At 45.0% G+C, this 15,063-nt stretch overlaps 1 protein-coding gene across 4 annotated transcripts in view; it reads left to right on the plus strand.

Annotated features, from left to right (window-relative positions):
* Positions 1–15,063, plus strand: part of ABCC5 (ATP binding cassette subfamily C member 5) — a 173,990-nt gene that overhangs the window by 82,992 nt on the left and 75,935 nt on the right. For all 4 annotated transcript variants that reach the window (XM_029615996.1, XM_029615998.1, XM_029615997.1 and 1 more), the window contains 3 exons: positions 3,039–3,186; positions 4,269–4,417; positions 4,881–4,988. In XM_029615996.1, the coding sequence (XP_029471856.1) occupies positions 3,039–3,186; positions 4,269–4,417; positions 4,881–4,988 (405 nt within the window). The remainder of the gene's footprint in view (positions 1–3,038; positions 3,187–4,268; positions 4,418–4,880; positions 4,989–15,063) is intronic.

Genomic DNA, 15,063 nt, shown 5'->3' on the forward strand with positions numbered 1-15,063 from the left:
AAGCTCTGTCATGTCGAGATCCTTTTCTTAAAATATTGGACGTGGGTGTATCTTTGCGAACGGTGCCATCCTTTCTCCTGAAAATGGTGTGCATCTTCCATGTTAATCAGTCTATTGAGTTACCGGCCTTTCCGGATTTGGCAGCCTCTGAGTCTAATGCTCGTGAGCTTAGGCTACTGGAAGTCCGTAGAGCATTACTTCGCTATCTTAAAGTCACAAATGGTTTTAGACTGACCATCTTTTTGTTTTGTGGAGTGGTCCGAAGAAGGGATCTCAAGCTTCCAAAACTACCATTGCCAGATGGCTTAAGGAAGCTATTGACTCTGCTTACATTCTCAAGGGTAAGCCAGTTCCGGAAGGCTTGAGGGCCCGTTCTACTCAATCTCAGGTGACCTCTTGCGCAGAGGCTCACTTGGTATCGCCACAAGAGATTTGTAGAGTGGCAACTTGGAAGTCTCTGCATACTTTTGCAAGACTATATCGGCTGGATGTGGCAGATCAGGAGTTTTGATCTTTTGGCGAAAGCGTGTTACGAGTGGGACTCTCCAGGTCCCACCCTTAAGAAGCTTTGGTACATCCCAGGAGCCTGGACTGATCCGGGTACATACAGGGAAAGCAAAACTTTGGTTCTTACATGATGATTTTCGTTCCTGTAGTACCACAGATCAGTCCAGAACCCACCCAAGTATTGAGGCTGGAGAGTCGTCCGCTCAACTGTTAAAAACGTCTGATATCTGTAATTTACATCAAGTTTATATTGAAATGTTTTTTTTACGATATTTTTTCACTACCAAACCCTTCATCCCGCCCACTGAAGCACTAGGGAACAGGAAAGCAATAGGTTTCCCCAATTTTTGATAGTTCAGTTCTGACCACTCTGCAATTGGTGACATATTCCATACTTAAGGAGTTCTGCTAGTAAAAGGTCTTTTACGAAAACTCTGCAACAGACATCCATATCCCACTGAAGTTGACAATTGAAAACCCTGCGAAGACTGCAAGACCTGACCCGGAGTTTACCCTTACCATACAAGTACTTCGGGCTATTACTCCACAAACAGCAAAAAAACAGTAATTTAAACTTGATTCGCTCCAAAACTGATAACCAGTGGAGGAGAGTATTCTCATTGTTAATCTTATCGAAAATTAACCTAGCCCCTAACTGCACTATTTTGAATAAGTTGAAGCTTTTTGATCATGGCAGCTGACATTCCTGTCAACAAAACACCACCATAATCTTAGCACCCCAATAATTTTTTATTTATAAAAATAAATGTATATTCCGCATGTGACAGTCATTCCAAGTGGATTACAACCACTGTCCAGAAAGCAAAATCATCCAAATAGGGCTTCAGTTGGCTAACTAGGGATGTGCAGAAAGAAAAAAATGTGTTTCGGATTTTCGTTTCGTGGGGACCCCAATTCGTTTCATTAGTTTCATAGGGGGAAAAAACCAATTTGTTTATTAGTTTCATTTGTTTCCATTTGCCATTAAAGTCAATGGGGGAAGTATTTGCAGCCTATTTTTGGCTGCAGAATTGGGTTTTCTTATCAATTCGGATGAAACTTCTGTGGAGCAATAATCAGAACAAGAAAAGAGCTCCAAGGTACTTACTGTGGCAAGAGTGCTTTAACAGAGGTGCAAAGCAGCAGCGAGAGTGTCAAAAACACACCACAGCTTCAAAAGAGAGCACTGATAACAGTTGCATAAACCCTCGAAGGCAGCACGACAGGCAAAGTGGCAAGACAAGTGGCATCAACATCCTACAGCACAATGAAAGGGAGAACAAGGCAAGCAGAAAGGGTGTCAGAAAAAACCACAAGGCACCGATAAAGGGACAAGCAGCAAAGAAAGACTAGCATCAACAATCTGAGGGACCATGATAGTGGTGAGAACACCACAAGGAATAGTCGTCTGGTGTATGGCAGCAAGGCAGAGTGGCAGAAAGTTGATAAGGGCAAGACAGGCTGGCAGAGCGGAGGTAGTCTAGTCCCTGTGGTGTTGATAGACAAGACTAGGCTCAGCCCGCAGACTGTGTTAGGCTGGTAGTAGTGGCCCCCGGTGCGCCGGGACCAGGTCTTCTCGGAGTCGGGTTGTTTGTGAATGCAGCCGAAAAGTGGGTGGTAAACTCCATCTAAAGCTAAATACCGGCACGAGACCGATGGTCAACAAGTAGTTCAATTAAAAAAAAAAAAAAAAAAAAAGCCTGGCAGGCACAGCAGCAAAAAAGAGCAAATATCTTTTTCAGCAATAGAAAATGAATTATAGCAAAATAGCAATTGAATAAAGATTTGAGACATTCAGAGAGAGCTCAAAAGCAACAACCTTCTCAGACAGAAGCCAAGAAGAAAGTGCACTGTGTGCTATGCTTGCTTAAGGTAGAAATACAGCAGGAGCAGCATCACAGAGCACTGAGAGCAGTGATTGGCTGAATTAGAAAAATGCTTTGCTCTGATACGTTGGTGTTCTGGTCTCCTTGCCAACCTGTCTGACCCACTCTGACAGGGCTGTGAGGTCACTTATGACTCACAGGAAAGGGCTGGTTGTTGCTATGGATACTCCCACATGACCTTCTCCTATTTCAAAAGGCTGCTAAGAAAGCACTGTGAACCAAACAAATGAAACTAATATATGTTTCATTTGTGGGGGATCGCCATGCGTTTTGTGGACCCGCAAATCAAACAAATAGGGACCTATTCGTTGCAGATGTCACATTCGTTGAAAACGAATGCACATCCCTAGGGCTAACTTTTTGCATTATATTATAATTAAATGCTGTGATTTTTATTGAACATATGGCATATCAAGTCAGTGTAAAGTAAAGCACAATAACTGAATTGAACTTGAGCAGGTAGTGCGGGCACTTAGCAGTCAGTGACATCAAGTCAATCATTGACTGATTAAAGTTCTAGTGCTTTGTACGTAATATTATGAGGAATACCATTTTATAAAGAGGTTGTCAGTCATTTTTGCTTTTTTTAAATGAATATCTATTTTTTTTTTTTATAACTTTCCTCTCTTCGTGCATTTATTTCAGATGTTTGTGTCACGACTTACTGCCTACTTCCGAAGGAAGTGTGTAGCCATCACCGATGAACGTGTTCAAAAGATGAATGAAGTTCTAAATTACATTAAATTTATTAAAATGTATGCCTGGGTGAAAGCATTCTCTCAGAATGTACAAAGTGAGTCTACATGTTTTATGCTGCTGGGTGCAATGGTGTTTCCTATGCTACAGAGGCCAGGTCTATGCATCTCTAATTCCCAGCATGCTTCCTTGTTTACTGCTTATGTGAGAAAAGTTGCATCAGGTCTGCACAGGGAGAAAAGAAAACCTTTGTTTGAAACCAGACATTGATGCAAGGGAAATCGGTAATCCTAGGCTCAGAAACCTTTTGCATCATGGTGTGGGGGGTAGGAGATGGGGAAACAATGGCTGAATAGCCCTTGCTGGCATATGAAGGTTTAACTTTAAGAAATGATAGATAAATTTTGGATGTGCCTTCTACTCTTGACCAGCAAGGAAAGTCAGTTGCCTGGGCAGTCAGGGATTGAAGGGGCAAAAATTGTCATCACAGTTGGAGAAATCTGCCTAAGATATAGCAGTTAGGACTCTGTAGTGCTGCATCTGTCAGGAGAAACAGAAGATATCTGGTAAGAGAGAACTATCCCCAGGGCGACATGGGCTAGGGAAGGTGGAAGTTGTCCTCATTGCTTAAGGGTGACACTTGGTGGCCGGATTTATGCCCAAGACTGAAGGGCTCCAGGAAGAGCCCTGGTGTGCATGATCCCTGGAGCAGCGCCATCACTGGTAGTGATAGTGGGGGATATAAAATAGAAAAATCCCTGGGTACTTGTGAATGAGGTTTAATGGTATTGAATCCCAAATAAAAAAATGCATGAGGAAACAGCTGGGTCAAAAAAACCCTAAACTCCTAATAGCCATCGTTTACCCAATTAAATTGTCTTCATTTATTAAATAATGTAACTGGTTGCATATTTTAAATATAAAAAAAATCTGAGGCCTAAAGCTGCATTGGCAGTGATGTCTCATTTTACTACAAACCGAACCGATATGGGATGAAATCCAATTCTGCTTCCTTAGAACCCCCTGGGGAGTACTGCATAGACTTCTGAATGGGCCAGCCTCACCTCCATGGCTTCCCAGTGCTGCTTCTCACACAGGGGAGCCTGTGTGGCTTTCATGAAGCCCTTTGCTTGCCAAGATGACTTTCCAAATATGTCAGTTTTTTTGTTTAAATCCTAGAAATTCGAGAGGAAGAGCGGAAGATCTTGGAGCGTGCCGGCTATTTCCAGAGCATTACTGTGGGTGTGGCTCCCATTGTAGTGGTTATTGCCAGCGTGGTGACTTTCTCTGTCCACATGGTCCTGGGGTATGACCTCACGGCTGCACAGGTGACTTCACATTTCTTGCCTCTGCTCAGGTTTGACACTTATCCTGTGGGCAGACTGCTATAGTTTTCTTATGTCAGCTACAGTAGGCAAACAATTAGCTGTTGAACTCAATAACATTTCCACAGTACCAGGAGAGCGGTTGTCTTTTTCCAGTTATAGCTTATAGTTTTGTTCTGTAACCCTTTTCACACCAATATCTGGGTAAGCAGCTGTTAGGTTTTCCTAACATTTGAAATGAGCCTATATTGGGAATATTGCATAGGATAAGAACGATTTGATTTGTATACGCTGCTCTTATGTTGAAATCCTGAGCTAGTGTGAAAATTAAGCAGAGGTGTTGCTCCTGCATTTACTGGTCTCCTTTCCAGCTTGCACAGCTCACTGTGTGCTTATACCTGCTGTGCTTTAGCATTTTTCATGAGCAGCATGCAATCCAGTTCCTTTTTTTCTTTTTTCCTCCAAGGCTTTTACAGTGGTTACTGTTTTCAACTCCATGACTTTTGCGCTTAAAGTAACTCCATTTTCGGTGAAGTCGCTCTCGGAGGCTTCTGTTGCTGTTGATCGTTTTAAAGTAAGTTACTTTTTCTCCCTCAAACTTTCTGATTCTTTAATTTTTCCAATACATCATCTTTTTTTTATATGCTAGTAGTAAACCTTCAGGAATTTTCCCCTCCTATATAACATAGACTTTATAAGTTGCAGTTTTGAGAGTCTGTATGTTCTGAAAGCCCAGCTGTATACGCTCTGCATGGGGCCATACCTTGCAACCTGTCCCCATGCACTGGGCTCCTTTAGGTGGAGAATGATCTCTAGTAGTGTGGGGAAAGTAAGGTGACATTTATTTTATTTATTTATTTTTAATTTTTATATACCGACATTCTTACATCCGATGTAAATCATACCGGTTTACATTAAACAGAATAGCAGGAAATAAATTTCCATAGTCTAATACAAAGAACATTTCTAATTAAAATTATTAACAAGCGAAAAGAAAAGGTAAAGAATTGGAATACAGTTTAAATAAAAGAAAAATATAAAACATTTTTTTTTTACAAGCACAAGGGGTGCACAAAGGGGAGGGCCCCTTTGTCGCGCCCCTTTGGTGCGTGGCGCCTGATGGTGAGGCACTCTTCAACCGTCGCCGGAGCTCCCAGTGACGTCAGGAGGGGGTGTGGTCATAGATCTCAGTCTTTCAATTTCCCTCACCTCCTGCTGTTGGTTGTTGGTTCCGTATTTTTTTTTTTTCCTGCCATTCAGTTTGTTTAGTTCTAACGTCTGTTAGCTCTGTAGCCACTTAGAGGGTCCTGCCAAGCACTGCTCAGGCCTGCCTGTGTCTCTACACTGCCTGTCATCCCCTGGTGGTTTATAGGGACACTGAGATCCCACACAACCCAGGGGTCATGCAATTCCTGTTCATACCCCAGATCAGTCCAGAAAGTGGACTTTGCATTCTTACCAGCTGATGGAGGCAGAGAATAAAATCTTCTCAGATACTGCTACATAAGAGTCTCCAGCAGATGGTAGAGGTGCAAACCTGCAGTCTGAGAGAAATTAAATACAGAGAATAATTCTAGAAGAGGTGGTCCCTGAGGTGTTAGGTACCTGCATGGGCACCATCCACCAGGTAGAGCTGGTTGAGCGGGGGGGTTGGGAATCCCTGTCTGGTCTCTGCCTGCAACATCTGGGGGGATTGATATCCAGGGGTTTGGATCCCCCTCTTCTTCCGTGGTCTCTTCCCCAGTGCCTTTGTCCGGATTCAGGGAAGTATGCCTCTTTTGTGAGGGTTTTCTCCTGAAAGGGAGCTGTGCCTTTAATTTAAAAAAAAAAGTCCAGGCATTCTGCTTGCAAGGCTGGTCGGGTGGTGTGAGGTTTCAGCAGGAGCAGGCTTCAGCAGGAGCTGAAAGCACTTGTGGGGAGTGAGATTCTGACCCTCGTCAGCCCCAGGGTCCAGAGCAGTTTGAGGAGGGTGGAACGGGCCACGGCAGGACTCCTGCGATCGCGCATCTTGACGGGCCTAATTAACCGCGTGGTGCTGTGATTGGCCACATGCGTTGGGAAAATGGCATCAACTTTTCTCTGCAGAGGATCCGGCAAGGCATGTGGCTCGCAGCGTGGCCAGCTTAATTCAGCCACAATATGTTTGGACTATGCCTTGGGGGGAAGGGAGCCTCCACCAAGGCAGACAGCAGGAGGGGGGGGGGGGGGATCAGTGATGCGGCTAACTTAACTGAGGAGGGCAGTAGGAAGCAGGTGGCTTCTGGGGCACCTAGGGACTTTTTTTTTTTTTCCACCCCCCCCCCCCCCCCCCCAAACCTCCGATGGTCCACGCTACAGCAGAGTATCAGAACAGGGGGGTGAGTCTGGAAGCATACAGGCAGAGGATTCCATGGAGATGGAAGTTTTTTTGGCTGATTTTGTTCCTCTCTTTCACAAGGCCTATTTGGCAAGGAAGAGGGCAGAGAGGAAGCGGCCCCTGGACCAGCAGTCACAGTGCCCTCTAAGAGAGTGAAGATTCCCCCCCCCCCCCCCCCCCCCCCCCCCCCCCCCCGTGGGGGCTCTGGAGGCTTGGGGTCTGGGTATGCTGCAGTTCAGGTTGATGACCTGCAGAAGGATCTGGCAGATGATCCGGACGATAATGGTCATATGGATGGTGGTCCACAGGGGGATCTGGATACAGATCCTGATGCTTATCCAGATGCAGACAAGGACGCTCAGGATCCAGATAAAGTGGCAGAAGGAGATGACCCGAGGGTTGTCCGATTGTTCCAGAAGGAGGAGTTGTGGCCTCTTATTCCGCAGGTCCTAGAAGAGTTAGGAATTAGGTCACCCAAGAGGCGTAGGATAATGAAGGGGTGCACCTGGTTCTATATGGACTGCGTGGCCCTCCTAGGCCTTTACAGTGCTGGTGGCTGAAAGGAATCAGTAAGTTTTTGCTTGGGACATTGACATTGACTTTTAAAAAAGTATTGGGGCAAAGTTAACTATTTGGGAATATTATTTAGTGTGTTTGTGTGTTTGTGCCTTTAATAGTCAGGTAGTGAATAAACAAGTTAGACTGTTTGCATTTTTAAATAGTCAGTCAATAAGGTAGCAGTAGGTAGTGTGTTTATTTTTAAAAGTCTGCCTGACTATTAAAGTGTCCTCCAGACTTTTAAAGAGCTAAGTGTTTTATTTAATAATAACTGAGTGCATTGTATTGAAAAACAAAAAAAAAAAAAAAAAAAACCCACAAAAAAAAACAACCCAACCACAAAAAAGTAGCCAGAAGCTAGAAATAAGCTAGGAGCAGTATATACCAAAATAAAAAAGTTGAATAGTTCAGCTCAGTTACTCACCTTGGAAAGGTGTTGAGGTAGTGTGATTAGGTTTGAATAGGGAACAACATTTGTTAATCAAGGGAGCTGTGAGTCACTCAGGCTGACTAACTAAATTCCCATCCCTTCCACCCCTCGCCCATCCCTTAATTTATAGGCAGGTGCCACTTGCACAAAAAAAACCAAAAAAAAACCCATCAACAAAAACTTTATTGAGAATTTGATCAGACCCCAGTAGGCCACTACCAGACATATAGTGAATTCACTAATACATTTAAAGGAACTTAGACACATTCCTACTCCCATAGCAACCTAAAACTTAACTAGGAACTGATCAAAATTGAGATGAAGGCAGCAGTCCAGCAGCAAGAGGGGGGCTTCCCAGTCTTTTGCATCGAGTGTCACATATATGATTTTTTACCCACCGGTGAGAAGTTGTACATGTGCATGCGATGCAAAGAGCTCCTGGCTCTCAGAGAACGAGTCCGATCTCTGGAGGCTAGAATGGCAGACCTGGAGGAGCTGAGGGAGACAGAGAGGTATATAGATGAGACCTTCAGGGACATAGTAGTCCAGTCCCAACTTCAGACTGGCAGCCCTGGTGCTGCCTTGGAGGAAGAAGGTCTCATAATGGGAGAGCACCAACCAGGTGTAGCAGGAAAGGATCCTGTAGCAAGGACCTGCTCTCTAGGTGATGCATTGTCCTTTCGCACTGAGGATATCTCCCCAAGGCCTACTGCCCAGGAGGGAAGGGTTAGGTCGGCCGTCATAGTTGGTGATTTGATTATTAGGAATGTAGACAGCTGGGTGGCGGGTGGGCGTGAGGATCGCCTGGTAACATGCCTACCTGGTGCGAAGGTGGCGGACCTCACGCGTCACCTAGATAGAGTTTTAGACAGTGCTGGGGAGGAGCCGGCTGTCGTGGTACACGTGGGCACCAACGACATAGGAAAATGTGGGAGGGAGGTTCTGGAAGCCAAATTTAGGCTCTTAGGTAGAAAGATTAAATCCAGAACCTCCAGGGTAGCATTCTCTGAAATGCTCCCTGTTCCACGCACAGGTCACCAGAGGCAGACAGAGCTCCGGAGTCTCAATGCGTGGATGAGACGATGGTGCAAGGAAGAGGGATTCAGTTTTGTTAGGAACTGGGGAACCTTTTGGGGAAGGGGGAGTCTCTTCCGAAGGGATGGGCTCCACCTTAACCAGGGTGGAATCAGACTGCTGGCGCTAACCTTTAAAAAGGAGATAGAGCAGCTTTTAAACTAGAACAAAGGGGAAAGCCGACAGTCGCTCAGCAGCGCATGGTTCGGAGAGATGTATCTTTAAAGGATACTAATGATGCATTAGAATTAGGGCATCCCGACAGTGAGGTTCCAATAATTAGAAAAGTAGTCCAAGTGCCTGTAACTAAAAACTCACCTGAGCTAAAAAATTCTAACTTATCCCTATCAATTAAAAATCAGAATAAAAATACAAACAAAAAACAAACTTTGAAATGTTTGTATGCTAATGCCAGAAGTCTAAGAAGTAAGATGGGAGAATTAGAATGTATAGCAGTAAATGATAACATAGACTTAATTGGCATCTCAGAGACATGGTGGAAAGAGGATAACCAATGGGACAGTGCTATACCGGGGTACAAATTATATCGCAATGACAGAGAGGAGCAGTCGGGAGGAGGTGTGGCGCTTTATGTCCGGGATGGCATAGAGTCCAACAGGATAAACATCCTGCATGAGACTAAATACAAAATTGAATCTTTATGGGTAGAAATCCCTTGTGTATCAGGGAAGACTACAGTGATAGGAGTATACTACCGTCCACCTGGTCAAGATGGTGAGATGCTAAGAGAAATTAGGGAAGCTAACCAAATTGGTAGTGCAGTAATAATGGGAGACTTCAATTACCCCAATATAGACTGGGTAAATGTATCATCGGGTCACGCTAGAGAGATAACGTTCCTGGATGGAATAAATGATAGCTTTATGGAGCAATTGGTTCAGGAACCGACGAGAGAGGGAGCAATTTTAGATCTAATTCTCAGTGGAGCACAGGACTTGGTGAGAGAGGTAACGGTGGTGGGGCCGCTTGGCAATAGTGATCATAACATGATCAAATTTGATTTAATGACTGGAAAAGGAACAGTGTGCAAATCCAAGGCTCTCGTGCTAAACTTTCAAAAGGGAAACTTTGATAAAATGAGAAAAATTGTTAGAAAAAAACTGAAAGGAGCAGCTACAAAAGTAAAAAATGTCCAAGAGGCGTGGTCATTGTTAAAAAATACCATTCTAGAAGCACAGTCCAGATGTATTCCACACATTAAGAAAGGTGGAAAGAAGGCAAAACGATTACCGGCATGGTTAAAAGGGGAGGTGAAAGAAGCTATTTTAGCCAAAAGATCTTCATTCAAAAATTGGAAGAAGGATCCAACAGAAGAAAATAGGATAAAGCATAAACATTGGCAAGTTAAATGTAAGACATTGATAAGACAGGCTAAGAGAGAATTTGAAAAGAAGTTGGCTGTAGAGGCAAAAACTCACAGTAAAAACTTTTTAAAATATATCCGAAGCAGAAAGCCTGTGAGGGAGTCAGTTGGACCGTTAGATGATCGAGGGGTTAAAGGGGCACTTAGAGAAGATAAGGCCATCGCGGAAAGATTAAATGATTTCTTTGCTTCGGTGTTTACTGAAGAGGATGTTGGGGAGGTACCCGTAATGGAGAAGGTTTTCATGGGTAATGATTCAGATGGACTGAATCAAATCACGGTGAACCTAGAAGATGTGCTAGGCCTGATTGACAAACTGAAGAGTAGTAAATCACCTGGACCGGATGGTATACACCCCAGAGTTCTGAAGGAACTAAAAAATGAAATTTCAGACCTATTAGTAAAAATTTGTAACTTATCATTAAAATCATCCATTGTACCTGAAGACTGGAGGATAGCAAATGTAACCCCAATATTTAAAAAGGGCTCCAGGGGCGATCCGGGAAACTACAGACCGGTTAGCCTGACTTCAGTGCCAGGAAAAATAGTGGAAAGTGTTCTAAACATCAAAATCACAGAACATATAGAAAGACATGGTTTAATGGAACAAAGTCAGCATGGCTTTACCCAGGGCAAGTCTTGCCTCACAAATCTGCTTCACTTTTTTGAAGGAGTTAATAAACATGTGGATAAAGGTGAACCGGTAGATATAGTATACTTGGATTTTCAGAAGGCGTTTGACAAAGTTCCTCATGAGAGGCTTCTAGGAAAAGTAAAAAGTCATGGGATAGGTGGCGATGTCCTTTTGTGGATTGCAAACTGGCTAAAAGACAGGAAACAGAGAGTAGGATTAAATGGGCAATTTTCTCAGTGGAAGGGAGTGGACAGTGGAGTGCCTCAGGGATCTGTATTGGGACCCTTACTGTTCAATATATTTATAAATGATCTGGAAAGAAATACGACGAGTGAGATAATCAAATTTGCAGATGACACAAAATTGTTCAGAGTAGTTAAATCACAAGCAGATTGTGATAAATTGCAGGAAGACCTTGTGAGACTGGAAAATTGGGCATCCAAATGGCAGATGAAATTTAATGTGGATAAGTGCAAGGTGATGCATATAGGGAAAAATAACCCATGCTATAATTACACGATGTTGGGTTCCATATTAGGTGCTACAACCCAAGAAAGAGATCTAGGTGTCATAGTGGATAACACATTGAAATCGTCTGTTCAGTGTGCTGCGGCAGTCAAAAAAGCAAACAGAATGTTGGGAATTATTAGAAAAGGAATGATGAATAAAACGGAAAATGTCATAATGCCTCTGTATCGCTCCATGGTGAGACCGCACCTTGAATACTGTGTACAATTCTGGTCGCCGCACCTCAAAAAAGATATAATTGCGATGGAGAAGGTACAGAGAAGGGCTACCAAAATGATAAGGGGAATGGAACAACTCCCCTATGAGGAAAGACTAAAGAGGTTAGGACTTTTCAGCTTGGAGAAGAGACGACTGAGGGGGGATATGATAGAGGTGTTTAAAATCATGAGAGGTCTAGAATGGGTAGATGTGAATCGGTTATTTACTCTTTCGGATAGTAGAAAGACTAGGGGACACTCCATGAAGTTAGCATGGGGCACATTTAAAACTAATCGGAGAAAGTTCTTTTTTACTCAACGCACAATTAAACTCTGGAATTTGTTGCCAGAGAATGTGGTTCGTGCAGTAAGTATAGCTGTGTTTAAAAAAGGATTGGATAAGTTCTTGGAGGAGAAGTCCATTACCTGCTATTAAGTTCACTTAGAGAATAGCCACTGCCATTAGCAATGGTTACATGGAATAGACTTAGTTTTTGGGTACTTGCCAGGTTCTTATGGCCTGGATTGGCCACTGTTGGAAACAGGATGCTGGGCTTGATGGACCCTTGGTCTGACCCAGTATGGCATTTTCTTATGTTCTTATGTTCTTAAAAGGTGATGTTAGTAAATCGGGGCGCTGCCGTTTAAGGGAAAGCTGCTGTTTGGCAAGGAATTGGATGATTTAATGATTTCCCTGGGGGAGAACAGGGCTTTTAAGCTGCCTGAGGACAGATCCAGGTCGCGGTCCTCGTTTCCTGGTAGGTCCCGTTTTCGTGGTCCCGCGGAAGTCGCGGCCCCAACGGTCCACCGGTCCCTCCTATAGGTCGTCCTCCCGGCCCGCTCAGGGTCAGCAGTCCTTTCGTGGGAAACGTTTCGGTCAACAAGGGGGAGCCCCGTCAGGTACGGGGTCCAAGGCTTCACAATGAGATGCGGTCGGCCCATCACTCGCGGCAGCCCCAGTCCATTGTTCCACACGTCGGGGCGCATTTGACGTTGTTTTTCGAGGAATGGGCCAATATAACGTCGGACCAGTGGGTCCTCAACGTGATAAGGCAAGGCTACACATTAGATTTTGTTTACACCCCGTCAGACAAGTTCATGGTGTCGCCATGCAAGACTCCCGAGAAAAGGGCAGCAGTGCTAGGAACCATCCGACGCTTGGAAGGCTTGGGGGCTATTTCCCCCGTCCCGGCCAGTCAGCAAGGCAAGGGCCGTTACTCCATTTACTTCATCGTTCCCAAGAAAGACGGCACGTCAAGACCAATCTTGGATCTGAAAGGGGTAAACAGATGCCTTCGCGTCCCTCATTTCAAAATGGAGACGATTCGATCGGTGATTGCCTCGGTCCGTCCAGGCGAGTTCATGGCCTCCCTGGATCTTACGGAGGCGTACTTACACGTGGGCATTCAGCCGTCGTTTCAACGATTCCTCAGATTCTGCATCCTGGGGCGGCATTACCAGTCCCGGGCGCTCCCGTTTGGTCTCGCGACGGCCCCTCGTACTTTCACGAAGGTGATGGTAGTGGTTGCGGCGCAGCTACGCCGGGAAGGTTTCCTAGTTCATCCCTACCTGGACGATTGGTTGATTCGGGCAAAGTCTGAGAGTCAGTGTCGGCTGGCAGTGGCCAAGGCCTTGCAGCTCCTGCAGCCCCTGGGCTGGGTCGTCAACTTCAGCAAGAGTCAACTGGTACCCACCCAGTCCTTGGAATACCTCGGAGCCTTGTTCGATACAAAACGGGGCAAGGTGTTCCTATCCCAGGAGCGGGTGTGCAAGCTGCAGTCGCAGGTGAGGCGGTTATTGTCTCTTCGTCTATCGCGGGTCTGCGATTATCTGATGGTTCTGGGGTCTATGGCGTCAACGCTCGCGTTGGTTCCCTGGGCGTTCGCCCATTTACGACCATTATTTATTTATTTATTTATTTATTTATGGTTTTTATATACCGATCTTCTTTACATTATATGTAAATCAAATCGGTTTACAGATAACAGTTGAATAAGCTTGCTTGTGGGCAATTACATATAACAAAGAACTTTTTGAGTAACATATTGTATAACTTTTTTGAATAACATTTAAACATAAGAGTGAAATATACATGGCTAAACATAAACATAAGAGCAAAATATACATGGCACAACAAAGTCTTATATGTCTGAATCTTAATGTTTTAGATTGAGCATTTCTAAATAGCATATAAAGAAGAAATAAATAGCCAAGAAAGACAATGTCTAATATATGGTGTTATGGAATATTTCTAGTTCCTAATTGTACAGATGTCTTACAGGAATTTGTTAACCGTAGTCTAAGAGAATTTATTTCTGCATTGGTAATTCGAAGCGATAAGGGAGGAATGGGAATGGGTAGAGTGGGGGTGAGGGGTCGGGATGGGTGGGTGGGGGATGGAGGGGTTATATAATAAGAGCTGAGAGGATGTAAAAAGAGTTCGTTGAAGCAGCTTTTTAGAAATCATGGAAATGCTTGGCTGAATAGCCAGGTTTTCAGTTTTTTCTTGAATGACTGGTGGCAAGTGTCTTGTCTGAGTTCTGGTGGTAGTGAATTCCAGAGTGAAGGACTTGCTGTGGAGAAAGCCCTATTTCTTAGTGGAGTTTTGGTTTGAGGGATGATAAGGGTGTCTTGGTATGCTTTTCTGATTGGTCTTGTTGATTTAATGGTACGTAGTTGATGGGTGAGATCGATAGGTGCTATGTTTAGGTATTTGTGAGTGAGGGTCAGGACTTTGTAGGAGACTCTGAATTTAATTGGAAGCCAGTGGAGATTGTAAAGAATGGGCGTGATGTGTTCTCTCTTACAGTCGTCCTTGCTATCCCGCTGGAAGCCGGTATCTGAAGAGTTCCACCTGCCGCTTCCGCTCACAGTCCAGGCGAGGTCCAGCCTGGGCTGGTGGCTGGATCCGAATCATCTGACCTGTGGGGTGTCCCTGCTCGTGCCCGATTGGACGGTGGTGACCACGGATGCCAGTCTCTCCGGCTGGGGGGCAGTTTGCCTAGGCAAGTCAGTACAGGGCTTATGGTCCGCGGCTCAAGCACAGTGGTCGATCAACCGGTTAGAGACCAGGGCAGTCCGCCTGGCACTGCAGTCCTTCCTGCCGCTGGTGAAGGGGAAGGCGGTCCGAGTGTTATCGGACAACGTGACCACGTGGCCTACATCAATCGGCAAGGCGGGACAAGAAGTCCGCTGGTAGCGGAGGAGGCGCGGCTCTTGATGGCCTGGTCAGAACGACATCTCAGCAACATTGCAGCGTCTCATATTGCCGGGGTCGACAATGTCCAAGCGGATTTTCTCAGCCGTCATCACCTGGACCCCAGGGAGTGGGAGCTGGCGGACGAGGCGTTTCTCCTCATCTGCGAAAAGTGGGGAGTGCCTCACATGGATCTGATGATCACATGGTACAACGCAAAGGCTCCGCGGTTTTACAGTCGGCGTCGAGAAAGAGGAGCCGAGGGAGTCGACGCGTTGGTGCTTCCCTAGCC

Source organism: Rhinatrema bivittatum, chromosome 9 (assembly GCF_901001135.1).
Source record: "Rhinatrema bivittatum chromosome 9, aRhiBiv1.1, whole genome shotgun sequence".
Lineage (NCBI taxonomy): Eukaryota > Metazoa > Chordata > Amphibia > Gymnophiona > Rhinatrematidae > Rhinatrema > Rhinatrema bivittatum.